This window comes from Vicia villosa, linkage group LG2, assembly GCF_029867415.1.
Source record: "Vicia villosa cultivar HV-30 ecotype Madison, WI linkage group LG2, Vvil1.0, whole genome shotgun sequence".
In the NCBI taxonomy this organism is placed as follows: Eukaryota; Viridiplantae; Streptophyta; class Magnoliopsida; order Fabales; family Fabaceae; genus Vicia; species Vicia villosa.
Window position 1 is genome coordinate 133603010 of NC_081181.1, and position 15142 is coordinate 133618151.

At 34.0% G+C, this 15142-nt stretch overlaps 1 protein-coding gene across 1 annotated transcript; it reads right to left on the reverse strand.

Moving 5' to 3' along the window:
• Positions 1–1474: 1474 nt before the first annotated feature.
• LOC131646842 (polyneuridine-aldehyde esterase-like) lies at positions 1475–3028 on the reverse strand. Its single transcript, XM_058916793.1, has 3 exons — positions 2589–3028; positions 2357–2482; positions 1475–2284 (listed from the first exon to the last, which is right to left on the reverse strand). Exons 1-3 carry the CDS (start codon positions 2970–2972, stop codon positions 2000–2002), a joined length of 795 nt encoding a protein of 264 aa, XP_058772776.1. The 5' UTR covers positions 2973–3028; the 3' UTR covers positions 1475–1999.
• Between the last annotated feature and the right edge of the window lie 12114 nt (positions 3029–15142).

Here is a 15142-nt window from a genome sequence, read left to right on the forward strand (position 1 = left end):
GTGGTTTTACCATATGGCCACAGTTCTGTAATCATGGCAAATATAAACTGCGGCCTTAATCAAACTACCTAAACCGTGGCCTATAAAAGCCACGGATGTCAAAAAAATGTGGTATATACCAATAAACCGTGGACTATACTTTAGGCCACGCCCGCATATCCCACAGTTGGATTTTCGTGGCCAAACCGTGGCCTCAGTGTTACGCCACGGTTATTTTGCATATAGCCTCGGTTTCTTGGCCGTGGCAGGAGACCTTTTTTTATGTAGTGATGGTTGTCTTTGTTTTCATGAATTTGTTGTGAGGGAAGAATTTTTTCAAGAACTTTTCCTCCAACGCATCCCAATTTTTCATTACCAATGTCAGTTGGTCTATATACCACTCCTTTAATTTTCCAATCTCGGGAATATTGCTTCCTCTTCAGTCTTCGAGACGACTAGCGTCCCAAAATTCTAGCATAATTTCGTGAGTTATGTGTATGAGTCCTCATGGTCTAAACTAGCAAAAGGGTTAGCATTAATAATTTGTAACAATCCCATTTTCATTTTTCGTTTGAGGGACATTCGTTTGGGGTCTAGCTATGCGTATAAGATGTCTTGCACTATTGCGGCGTGACATGTCACCAACATTCTTTTCATTTTTGTTGTTCTTGTTGTTGTTATTGTTGACGTTTTGATTGTTGTTGTTATTATCCATATCAGCTATTGTTCCTTGTTTTGAAACAAAATACTCTTCTAGATCTTGCAATTTAGTTTATAACTTTTCCTTTTTGATCTTACGTGCGGTTCTTTTGATTTCAAGATCGAACAGGAGTTTTTTTGCCAGATCCTTTCCTCACATAAACAAATAATCACAAAACTTGATAAGTTTTTAGTAGGTTAGTGACTTTAAAGAAAATATATAAACTGAAAAATTTTAAAATGATAAAAAATATCGCAATATCTTTAAAAACTAACGTCAGTCCCCGAAAAAACTAAACTTGTTGTGTTTTAAAGGTCGTTAAATTTTTTTTATGATTTTAAGCAAATGGTTGTTTTGAGTTTTTTGTCTGTGAAAATGAAATGATAAAAAATAAATTGAGATTTTGGCAATAATGGTGAGAAAACATTTAGGGGTTAGATTTCATCATCCTTATACTCATGTATAATCATGGGTCAGTAATATGTTATTCTACCAGTTATTAATACTCCCAGTTATTAATAACTTGTTGTGTTTTTAGGGGTTTGACCTTGTATTACTTAATAGAAAATTTCTGGCTTTATTAATCAATACAACAACATTAAGTTCCAACTGTGAATACAAATATCAATGCGCTCTTTCACCAATATCATTATTTGTGCGAATATTAAACCTAGCTCTATCTCTAGACATTAGCATTCAATAAATGGAGACTTTGGATCTTGTAATGACCAGCACGTCTCAAAATATCAAGTCATATCATGAGAACATGTTTCACGTAGCTAATCCGAAACAGTATTAAGAACGAAGAATCATCAATATTAAAGGTTAAGTAGAATTACATAAAATATCATGATCATAATTAATACTACTACATGAGTATACTAATGACTACACCAAACTCCAACAAGAGAATTAGCTATGCTTACTCATCATAGTTTTACATTCGAATTCTAAAAGAAAGAGGTTGAACAACATCTGCAGCGATCCCTCGAGCAACACTTCCACCTTAGATCTTCCTCTTCTTATTCTCCCGTGTTGAGATTTAAGGTGAACATATTCTTTTTCTTTACTACCTTGAATCCACCGAAACTCCCTTTAGACTTAAATTGACTCCCCTATTTATAGGCTTTAGAAAGATAGACTCTCTAGACCAATTGTCAATTTTTTGCCTAGAGCACCTCCTTTTTTTCCTTGTTAAGCAATATCAGCTGTCATGTAACTTGCCAACTTGCCCTAGTCTCCCTATTCTCAATTTTACTTAATAATTAACTAAGAGTCTCTTAGGACAACATTATTTAATTTACTACATTATACTATTACTTAAATTACATGTTTATTAGCAATCTCAACGAGAGACAAACAAAGTTCTTGAGGTTTAGAAAGCATAGCCATATGATCCGCTTCATTAATCACTTTAACAACATCAATTCCAGCATTTTGGATCATCCATTTTTGATAATCTTCTGGAATTGCCAAGTCCTTATTGGCAATAATATAAGCCCCTGGAACCGATTCATATCTCTCTCTGGAAAGATTCTCTACCTCCAATAGATCTTCGATAAAAAGTGACCCTCTCCTTCTTAAAATCTTCATTAATTCCAAATCCTGCAAAATCCAAGAACTTATTTATTCACATATATGCTTCGTAAGCAACAACTTATGCAAGAACACAAGTACCTCTCTGGAGCATAGTTGAAAGAATTTAGTGGACAAGAAGTTGATGCCAACAAGCACATTCATTTTGCTTTCATCAAATGAAAACTCAGTGTCTAACCATCCACTCACTGGGTATCTTTCAATATACTATCCATATTTCACCATATCAACAAGTCATGAAAAGTTAAACAAAAACATCAGTAATAAATAATAATGTCATCGATTAAGTCACAATACAATAATAAATCTTTACCTGTTGAAGTACATATGATGGTTGATGTAGAGTATCAGGAATAAAAGCTGCTATGAAAATCCCAACAGCAATTTTTTCTGGGAATTTTTCCATTGCAAGAGCTATACTCATTCCACCAAAGCTATGTCCTACAAGAACAACTTTTTCATTTGGATCAAGTGAGGCCAATAACTCTAACAAAGGCTTAGAATAGTCTGCAAAAGTATGAACATCTTCTATTTTTTGCGTGTTGGTGCCACAAGCTGCAAGGTCAAGTGTTGTGACTTTGTGACCAATAGATTCTAATTGTGGTTTTAGTTTGTACCAACACCATGCTCCAACGCAAAGACCATGAACCAGAACAAAATGCTTCTGTTGTTTTTGATTCATATTGAATTCAGACATTATGGTTTATCTACCCTCCGACATGTCTTTGCTTAATATAGGAAGATGCTAAACTGAGTTTGGTAGCTTGCGCTCTTTTCAGCCACTTATTGTAGACAGGTCATTTATGTTTCTATCCAATTATACAGTTTGATTTTATTATATTAAATGAATAAATAAATTGTTTTAAACGTGTTATTTCTAGTTAACCCAATACAATAATTTCACTGACACGGTTAGTTTTGTAGTGACCAAACATTGAATTTGGGTGAACTGATTAAATAAAATTGACTATGGTTAAAAATAAGTCGAAGATAAAGTAATTTATATTTCCATATACCAATATAAAAGTAAATTGAACACTTTTGTTCAAAAAAAAAAAAAAGAGTAAATTGAACACTAAATTTCATTAGAAAATTATATAAACTCAAAAACTAGAACTCGTTTTAAAACATTATGGAAAAGACCTTGTCCATTTATTCATATTAGGAAGGCTCATCTTGGTAAAGGTTTTATCAACCTTAGACAAAGTGAGACTTGGATGAGGCCCCTATGCTATTTGGCATGAATATATGAGATGGGGAAGAAGAAAACAAATTAACATTGGGTAGGTTGACCATAGAGAAGTAGAATGAAAACCAATGACGTGTTTTTTACTCTTCATCTCAAATGAAGCACAAGTAAAAAATGTCTCCGATTTGGGTGAAGGGGTTGCTTTGTTTAGTTTTTTGGACCAATAGGAACCTTCATATAAAACTTTACTAAAGTTCACAAAAGACACTCACTTCTTCCTAATTTAATTTTAGGAGTTATTTGTTCTCAAAATAAAAATCTCTCCCGGTTCATATTCAAACTCAAAACACTAAAATAACATCGTGAGTGCGTACTAAAGTAATCTAAGTTATGAGGGTGATAAGTATGTATTTTAATTATTTTGTAATAAATATTAATTTGACATACTTATTAGTTTATTTGCACATGTGATAATGATGTAAGCAAAATGGTCGAATTGACTTCTAGTAAAATCTACGTGTGTCATGAACTTGTCGAATCTTCTATTCATTTGTCGAGGATATTATTTCAGTCCATATAATGTTCTATTCAACTTGCATACTTAATCTTCCTTTCCCTTTCCTGCATACCCTTCAGTTTTCCTCAACTGAATTGTTTCATCGAAATCATCATACAAGAAAGCGGTTTTCACATCCACCTGTTCAAGTTCTAGGTCGAACTTTGCCACCATGGCTAACAAAATTCTAATGGATCTATTTTTCACAACAAGTGAGAACGTACACATCATTGAAGTCGACTCCTTCTTTCTGAGTGAATCCCCTAGCAACTAATCCAGCCTTGTATCTCTTCAACATCCATCCTTCGATTCCTTCCTTAACCTTGAAAACCCACTTACAGCTGACTAACTTGGCCCTTGCAGGTTTCTCGATTAACTCCTAAGTGTTATTATCATGAAGAGGCTTCATTTTGTCATCCATGGCTTTCAGTCATTCAATCTTATTTCGAATCTTCACAGCATCCTTGTAGTCTCTAAGTTCTTCATCAAGAACCTCACTTGCAGAGATCAAGGCAAAGGCTATGAGATCTGCATAACCAAGTCTTTGAGGTGGCTTGATGACACTTCTCGACCTGTCTCTTTCCTGCAAGTAGTCATTATTTGTTTCCTTAGTTTCATCAGTAACTTCTGTTTCTTCTTCGACTTCATATGGATTATGCAATTCAGCATCACTATGCTCCACCTCAACAAGAATCTCCTCCTATTTAAGCTCTTCTTCATAGATTTTTGCATTTCGACCAGCATTATCAATTTTCTTAAATGTCATTTCTGCTTCATTGAAAAATACTTCTCGACTTGTGATACACCTCATTTGATCAGACTCTAGGCACCACAATCTATAAGCTTTGACTCCTTTAGGGTACCCCATGAACATGAATCTCAGAGATCTAAGTTCGATCTTGTCTTGTCTAATGTGAGCATAGGCTACAATGCTAAATACTCTAAGTCTGTCGATATTAGGTGGATGTCTCGACCTAACTTCTTCAAGTGTCTTTATCCCCAAGTCAATCGAAGGACGTCTATTTAACAAATACGCCACTATCAGAACATCCTCAGTCGAAAACACCTTCTTCAATCCCGCACTAACCAATATGCATCTAACTCTTTCCAAAATGGTTCAATTAAACCTTTCAGCTAAACCATTTTGTTGGGGAGTACATGCAGTAGTTCTGTGTCTTGAAATACCAAACACATCACAATAGTTGTCGAACGCCTCATTAAATAAATTCAAGACCATTGTATGTTCTCAACCTCGTGACTTTCTTGCCAGTTTGATTTTCGACCAAAGTCTTTAAACTTTTAAAATTTTCAAAAGTTTCATCCTTAGCTTTTTAAATGAATACCCACAAGTTTTTAGAATAATCATCAACTATGGATAGAAAATACCTTACACCTAAATGTGAAGAACACCTTGCAAGCTCCCAAAGACCAGCATGAATATAACCAAGGGATCTATGTGTTGTTTGTTTACCTCTGTCAAACTTCACCTACATGATTTACCAAATACACAAGGTACACAAAGCTTCAGTTTTTGACCAATCCCAAGCATGCACAAGGGAGGTCGCCATGACTATGCCACTCCTATCTTAAGGTGCACTCGAATCCGGGTATAGGATTCATCTTCCATTCAATACCCAAAAATAACCTTGAAAAATAAAGCAAGCAAACAAACAATTATTAAAGTGAATTAGCTATAAGGTAACCCCTCTTTAAATAAGTATCCCCAACAGAGTCGCCAGTTCTGTAATACGGTGGGAGAACTGACTTTTTGAAATGTTGCGGATAGCAAGAGTCGCCACCGACTTTTATTTTATCCAATTAAAAAGGCTAAAAGAACAGAAAAAGACCTTTTAAAAGACTTTGAGTTCGGGGGGTAAGTTATACAAAGGGAAGGTGTAATCACCCTTTGTATCCATGGTTATCCATGGGCTCTTAATTGCTTAGCTCACTTTTTGTTCTCAAAATGTTTGAAGTGTAGTGTGTGAATAGGAAAAGGATTTGAATAAGGACTTTAGCTTGTAAAATAAGCGTAGCCTTTTTGAAAGTAATTTTAAAAGGAGGTGTGAAAAGTAATTTAAAAGTTTGAATGTGGAGCAAGCATTTAAGAGCACCTACCCTAAGTTTAAATGTCTTTCTGTTCTTTAAGACTTTTGTTTGAAAGGGCTATCCATACCATAAAGAGGGCAGGTAGTCCTTTCATTGGATTTGAAAAGGGTCATTGAGGATTATCGTTCTCCATAAGACTGTCCCTACCATGAAGAGGGCAGGTAGTCTCAGGGAAGGATATAATAGTCATTTAGGAAACCAGTGAGGATACCTTAGCATTCAAAAGGGACGATCATCATTTAACCGAGGCAACATCGAGGGACAAGATCATATTTATCGTAGGCAACTCGAAGGGAATTATGGTCTTTTATGATGATAATAAACTGAGGGCAACATTTGCTAAGGCATTCTCGTATTCGAGGGACTTGACTATTTTAAATCGAAAGGCAGCATAAGAAAGGTTACCATAAAGGTGTCTGTGTGTGTGTGTCACAATCAGGTGATTCAATTCAATTATATTTATCTTGTAAAGATAGTGATCTAAATTCAGTTCATGATTTTCACTCCCTAAATTACTAACCACGCAATTAAAATAGATGCAGAAATATAAATGTTCCTACGCTATTACAAGGCTTCGGGTGGGGGATTACATAGCCAAAAACCCGGAAAGAAAGGCAGAAAACTGTTTAAATGCAGAAAATAAAAATAAACCAAAGCTATTACAAGGCTTTGGGGCAGTTACAATAAAATGAACAGATAAAAAATTAAAATTGTCACAACCTCGGAGCAGATACAAAATTAAGAATAATTTAGGCAAATAATAAAAAGGCAAGGCAAAAGGCAAACCCCGAACGGGGAAAAGTTAACCATGGTTAATAAAAAGAAACAGGTTAAAAAACCTAGACTAGGGTTAGTACTAATTATCTTGATCAAAGCCCTTAATTAATTAATTATCGGTTGGGAACCTAATTAATTAAAAAAACCTAATCATAATTAAATTAACGGTTAACCCTAAATTATTTAACCTAAAAATCTAATTAATTAATTAATTCTAAATTAAATTATTTAATCATTTAACCTAAAATCAATTACTAAATTATTAAATCAATTACCGTAATTAACCTAAAATTATCCTAATTAAAATAAAATTATCCTAAATTAAATTAAAAAACTAATTTGTTAAAAAAATCCTAATTAATTACTAAACCAATAAATTAACTAACCTAATTTTTATGATTTTTATAGTTTTATGAAAAAAGGATTTATAAATTAAATGATGAAAATTAAAGTTTATTGGTTAAATTAGGGAACACTAAAAAACACTAAATTAACTAAATAAAACAAAAAAGAACCTAGACGCTGATCCCGTGTGGTGTGGGTTTGAAGATGCATGGTAGGGAAGCGTCCTCTAGGTTGCTGGATGAGATTCCATGATAATCTGACGGCTGAAAGGATGCTAGACACCATGTGCGCGCATAGCCTTATTGCACTGAATCATCGGACAGTTTACAACATTTAAATGTTAAAAATACAACGTCGACTGCAAGGCTTGAACTGAGGTATCTTGGCTCCCCAAGAAGGGTCTCCTGCCAATTTTGCTGTTCGCTTTAGCTGTTAATGATTGGAAAGGAAATTATTATAAAATAAAATTTTAAAACTTAAATCCACAAAATGCGCGCCCAGGGGGGATTCTGAATTGAACCAATTGCTGCTTGCCACCTCTCCATCTCCTTCCTCCTTTTTAACTTCGTCGAACCAGGCCCTTTACCTACGGACTGAAGTGTAGGCATAGCTTTTAGCTACGGTTTTACGTGCGTAGCTATAAACTCGTCTCATTCAAACCTACAAATTGTTAGCAACCAACGCATAAAAACATTCCATATCGACTATAGAGGGCCTCCCGAACCTATTGGATTCATTAATTTGGATTGAAATCGTCCCTAATCAAAAAACCCTAATTTTAAACTCATGAACCCTAGCCATGGTGGATCTTCACACGTGCTTTGTAAATCAAATTAAACCATCCCAGTAGCTTGCAAACATCACCACTATTCAAAATATGTATTCACATGTTGTTTATAATTGGTGAATGAACATGATTGAATTCAAAAACTTTTGATGCAAACCGTGGGGTGTTGGGCAAATTTTTTTCAGATGCCACAAGCCTTGAGAATGATTGGGACAACTTCCTGGACCTCCAAGGATCGTTTTTGAGACTTCAAAAGTTTCCGAATCCTCCTCCAACCATCAAACCAATTTTCACACTTTCTTGAAATTTTATGAGCTTTTAACGTGTTCTCTAGGGCTTTTGGAGGCAAAGAATTCGTCCATAAGGTCTGGAATTATTGTGTTTATATAATAGCATCATTTAGGTCTACAAAACTTGGCCAAATCCCATTGAATCCAATCATTGCAATTTGTTGGAAATTTGATTTGCAAAACTTACTAAATGTGTCCAATCTTAATCTTTTCTCACCAATATCATCTTGTACAAATTTGGCATCAAATAATATATATTTTGATGATTGATTATGGTTAAAACCAAATACAAATCAAATCTTTTAATATTTTTCTTAATTATGTGATTTATATTGTATTTTTAATGAATTAAATTCAATAAAAAATAAAATATTAATCAATAATTCACGGCTTTGGATATGGACTTCTTTGATAACCTGAGGAACAAGATTGGATCATAAAAGGTTGGGCCTTTTTGCAAAAAAATCCATTTTGACCCTTATTTGCTTCATGCGCCCCACCTAAAATTGACAAACTTTGACAAGGCATATCTCCCTCAATGTTTAAGTTATGAAAGTGTTCTAGGAATTTTTGGAAAGGCCGAGATGTCCTCTACAAGCCACTTTGAATCCTTTTTTGCATTTGAGGATTTTATCTTGATGATATTGGATTTGACAAAAAACAGCTTTTTGCGAGCTTCTAGAAGGACCTGTAATGTTTTGGCTCATATCTCCCAAATGAAGCATTTTTGGCCCTGGCTTTAGAGAGATAAAGTTGTAGAGAATTCAATTTTAATCAAAATAGGCTTTGGTTGGGAAATTTATGATGTTCCATGTGAAAGTTATGGCTGGTCAAAGTTTAGTTGACTTTTAGGTCAAAAACCCTAATTTAAAAACATTGACTTTTGTTGATTTATGAACTTTTCTTGATGAATCATGATCAACCCTCGATCAAATGATGAATTTTTCTTCAAAATATTAATGTTGACCAAGAATCAGGAGTTTTGATTGTATTTTGACCACAGTTGACTTTTAGGTCAAACTAGTCGACTATTGATTATTTGAGCAGTTGACTGAGCAATCTTGTGAATCAGAGCTTGAAACTTGGTGAGGATTCTTTGAGGAATATGAGAAGCTAATAAGTCCACTTGAGGTATTCAGAACCTGATTTTACCTGGAGAGTAGCAAAACCCTAGTTGTGGGGGTTATTGGTAAGTGAGCTGATTCCTCAGTGCTTGAGCCAAATTATTTGAAATATGATGGGCAAATTTTGGGGTATGACACTTTGTTGTTTCCTAACAACACTGATCCACCATCTTGATCACAAAATTCCTTAAACACATCTTTGTTTGGATTCATGTGTCAAGTGCAGCCTGATTCCGAGATTTATTCCTTGCAAGAATTGCTTCTCGAAACTACAAGAACATCAGATGATTCAAAACCATCTTGCAAATGGCTGCATTACCATTGTCCTTAACACCATGATTGATCTGTCAATCAGGTCACACTTTTCGCGTTTTATCATCCTTCTTACAGTGATAACATCTAATTGCAGAAGTATCACCGCCATAAGATTTTCGCTGACATTTACCATTTATTTTTCAATCTTACCATCTTTCTTCGATAATTTTCCCTTAATGGACAAATCGTCACCAACTAACGATGGTTTGTGCTCCTTTGATTCGTTCGAATCCTTAAAGTATAAGGTTGGTTGAACTATTTCAAAGGTCAGTGGCTGTCTTCCATACAAGACAATTTATTTGAAGTGAGCATGAGAACATGGTAAGGCACACAACAACAACACTTGATCTTCATCATCAATCTTGACGTCAATATTTTCAAGATCAAGAATGAGCTTATTGAACATATCCAACTGCTCTATCAAGACTCTATCTTCACTCATCTTGAATGAATACAGAGCTTGCATCAGGTAGTGGCGATTAGCCAACGATTTGGTCATGTACAAAATTTTGAGTTTCCTCCACACATATGTCGTCGTATTCTTCTTTGAAACATGCTGGAGAACCTTCTTTGACACTTATTGGAGAATCCTTAAAGCATCAGGTGCTATGGGTTTTCTCTACCATAGTCGTTTTCTCCTTCTCTGTTAGCGCAACATCCATGGCTACCGCTCCCTTCAACGCTTCTAGCAAACCCTATTGGATAAGAAGGGCCTGCATCTTCAAGCGCCCTAAACCAAAATCATTCACACCGATGAATTTCTCAATCCTATAATTTGTTAACGACCTCTTCTTCTCCACGCTCAACGCACCCGTTTATTGTGTTCAGAATGTTGTAAAAAACAAACCAAAACTATGAGAAAGGTTGAGTTTATTAAACAACACAAGAACTCCTATTAGGTTTCACAAAAGAGAGAGAAGAGGGAAGAAGATAATTAGGATTGGTTGTAACTGTTTTTCGATTCACTTTCTCTATTATGATTTACAGATTTCAAGTGCATAATAGCAATCAACCTCTCTCAACCCCCTGAGAGAACTAGTTTATTTATAGACTACTAAGCTAACTTAGGCTACAAACTAACTTTAAAAATTGGGCTAAACAAACTAGACCAATTCAACATGTTAACAAACCTAGAATTATCAACTACTAGATGTTAGAATACACTTCGACTACCGCATGCAGGACTTCAACATCAGCATGTAAACATACCTCGACAACATGCTTAAACGTATATAGACATGTTTCATACCTTACAAGACTTGTATTGCACGCCGATTTAACCACGGTCACATCATAACACTACAATGATCGCATCAGCCCACATCGGACCACATCAACAAACAACATATTATGCATTGCTTGTAAAAATTATATGGTTTATCTTCCTTTTTATTTATAAAATAGATTTAAGATATGTTTTTAAAGGATTAAAGAAATTCAAAGTAATGGTGTTTTGTTAATGAGATATACATGAAGATTTGAGAGGAAATGAAAGATATATGAAACATAAAATAAATAATATAATATACTATTTTATGTTGATAAGAAATAAATTTAATAATAAAATATGCTATTTTAGGTTGTTAAGAAAAAAATTATGTTGCGATGATCATAATCTTTATCACAACAACCGCAACAACAGTGACAACAACTGCATCCGCAATTTAAAACCCAAGAAGCATTAGCTATTGAAACATCAAATTCTTTAATGTTAGAAGTAAGAGCACATCTGGAGCCATTCATATATGTTGCAGATGAAGCAAGTCCAAGGGAAGAGAAATCAGCGATGGCTAAGTTTATAAATATAATGTGCGTAAGTATAAACGGAATAAACTATGGAGGAAGAAGAAAGGAAGTGATTGGTATAATTAACACTTCCGAAGTGTATTGCAGAAATGATGGCAAAGGCTACTTTACCTTGCCTTGTGTCTTTTAGTCTTTTTTCTTTCCTGTATATTATTGTTGTTATTTAAAACTGATATAGTTTTTTTGGTTGCTATGTTTAGGATTTTGTGTTAAGACACATTATCAATTTCGTAGTTAAATCGGTGTGCAATACAAGTCTTGTAAGGTATGAAACATGTCTATATACACGTTAAAAAAGACGACGTTGTGTCGGGGTTCCGTCATAGACAAACCAAAACTATTAGAAAGATTGTATTTTTTTAACAAATGCAAGAAACCTTATTAGGTTTTCAAGAAAGAGAGAAGAGTGAAGAAGAAGCAGAAAAAAATTAGGATTGGTTGTAACAGTTTCTCTATTCACTTTTTCTATTAGGGTTTACATATTGCAAGTGAATAACAACAATCTACATTTCTCAACAACCTGAGAGAACTAGTCTACTTATAGACTACTAAGTTAACTTAAGATACAAGCTAACTTAACCAATTGGGCTAAAAAACAAGTCAAATTCGACATGCTAACAAACCTAACATTATCGGCTACTGCATGCTAGAACACATTTTGACTACACTATGCAGGACTTCGACATCAACATGTGAATAGACTTCAACAACATTCTTAAACTCAGTCGAAACAAGAATCTATCCCTGTCAAGATACTAGAGTTTGATCCAAAATCTCACAAATCTCCACCTTGGAACAAACTCTACAACATCCAGGGAACAAACTATCTTTCTTCATGCAACTTTATCAACTCTATACAATGGAAAAACTTGCAACTTGGCAATGTCTTGGGGATCATGTCAGCAACATTATCTTCAGTCAAAATATTCAACACTTAGACTTATTCGCGATCTATTATTTCTCTAACGAAATGAAAACCTCACATCGATGTGCTTGGTTCGTTCATGATAAGCTGAATTCTTTGACAGATGTATGACACTTTGACTATCACATTTAATAGTACCAAGATCCTTCATCTCAAATTCTTGCCTGAGTTCAGCCTTTACCCTCAATACTTCTTCGATAGTGTTGCTGACTATGAGGATATCATCCACATAAATCAACAAAATCACAAGTGAACGTCCAGGTCGAAATCTAAAGTAAACACAATGGTTGAACTAACTTCTAGTGAAACCTATGTGTGCCATGAAATTGTCGAATCTCTTATTCAATTATCGAGGAGATTGCTTGATGTAACGCCCGTAAATTCAATTATTCGCTTAATCTAGACATTCGGAGTGTTTAGTGAAGTTTTCGTATTTTGAGACGATTTAGTCAGTATTAGTTCGGGATAGAGGATTGATATTTAATCAAGATTTTTGATATTTTCAGTATTAGAAATATTATTGGAATAATATTTGAAGTTTTGGGAATTTCTGAGTAATTAAGATTAGACCGGAAATATGATATATTGGTCGAATTTGGATTGTCGGTATTATTTTAAGAAGCGTATTTGAATTTATTAAGTTAAAAGTCGGATTTTAGTCGGACGGTCGAAGAATAATATTATTTACAAGTCGGAATTTATTATATTGTTGGAATATTAATAAAAGTGGTATTTTGATTTAATTGGAGTTATTCATCTTATTGGGCCTAAGTTGCTTTGTGAAAAATAGTGTGAAGGCTAAGCCCAATTGCAAAGAATAAATTAGGGTTTTAGAGATGAGAAAGAATTGTTGTCATTTTTGGAGAAAACAAGAATAGAAGAGAAAGAGGCAAGTTTTGGAGAAGATGAACAAAGCTTGAAAATTTCCATCTATGGTGCCCAATCGGAAGTGTGAATCGGAGACCCATTGAATTGCTTCAATAATGGGGCTCATGAACAATTGTATATGGGGAATTGGGTGTGTAGATTTATTGCTCTTACTGTATTAAATTGTTGCTGGAAATTGAATATCTATCAATGTTGTTTCTGTAAGTTGTTGTTGTGGTTGTTTGATTGAAGAAAATTAGGGATTAGGTTTTGCTTGTGTTGTGTTAAGAAATTACAGAAAGTTGAAATTCAGTATATTTCCATTGTTTTGTTACTGTTTGTTGTTGTGGTTGTATTGTATTTGAAAAGAAAAATAAATAAGAAAGCAACAGCATTTTGTATGAAGGAGGGTTGCCGAGTGGCACCCCCATCAAGCTACTTCATTTTTCGTTTTTATGATATTTAAAGGTGTGCTGTATGTTGTCTTGTGTCTGTTCCATTTTTATGTTTCACTCTTTTTCCATGATGTTGCTACTGTTATTTAACCTATATATTTATAGTATACATAATTGTATAAAATAGTGGAAAGGAAGCACATTTATAAAATGAGATATAATAGCAATGAAACATAAATTATGAAATGAGATTTAGTGAGAATGAAGTAAACCACTTAGCCTTAACATTTTATTTTATGCGTTTTCAGTGTATACTGTATTCTGTTGCTTCTTGTTCCGTGTATATGCCTATTCTGTTTCATGTTTTGCATTTTGTTATTAAAGAAAACATATAAAGTGGTATAATACAAGGTAAATGGATTTAATTAAGAAGTGAATTTTAATTAGAAACAGTAGATTAGGAAGTGTGTTTTATAAAACTAATAAAATATAAAACAGTTCCGTTTGATCGAAATAGCCGAACTAAGCGGTATAATTTGTTGTTCGGAATTCGATGAAAATTGACGTGGTAGCTAAGTTTAATTAGTACATTAACGTGGTGGTGTTATTTTGTCGAAATTGTGACATTAATCGGTCGATTAAATTTATGGTTGAATTTACTTTTCAATAAGCATATTTAATTAGAATAAATATGAACTTAGATTAACTATTCGGTTTATTGGTAAATTACGATATCTTGAGTATTTAATTGAACGAATCGAATAACCGGTGAAGAATGGAATTGTATCTGAATTAACTGGTTGATCCGTGATTTTAGTGACTTGGAAGTATAACCCGAAAACTCATAAAGCCGTGAATATTGAGAATTTAACCGGAAATTTAGATAACCGGTAGTGACGTAGGATATATATAATTAATTAGAGAATATTAGGTGAATGATTTTGGTTAGTTGATAGTGGATTAGTGAGTTGATTAAACTACTAATTTATAGAGAATTATGAGACTAATGTGAATTGACTCAATGTGTTGATTTGTTGTGATATACCGAAACATGACGATGTTGTGATGATTTTGTTAATGTTTGAAATTATATGTTTGTCGTGATGTGTCGAAACATGACGATGTTTGCGATGAATTGTAATACGTGATGTTATATATATATTTGTGATGATGATTTTGTGACTAAATGAAGGTGGAATATTATGGTGACGTGAATTACCTCGAATAAATGGTAATGTGATTGTGATATAGGCTTATGCCTCGTGACGATATGTGATTTTGATGAGTATGTTGTGTTGTCTTGTTTGTTGAGTCACATTCCATATGCATACTCTGTGACGGTCTGAAAACTATGGCAAACATGACGTCCTGAAAAGTATGGCAAA

Excerpts from the sequence above, each read along its gene's own strand:
- LOC131646842 (XM_058916793.1), bottom strand. The coding sequence starts at position 2,972 with ATGTCTGAATTCAATATGAATCAAAAACAACAGAAGCATTTTGTTCTG. Across the intron at positions 2,483-2,588 it reads CATCATATGTACTTCAACAG|TATATTGAAAGATACCCAGT; the intron begins GTAAAGATTTAT and ends AAATATGGATAG. Across the intron at positions 2,285-2,356 it reads TTCAACTATGCTCCAGAGAG|GATTTGGAATTAATGAAGAT; the intron begins GTACTTGTGTTC and ends TGGATTTTGCAG.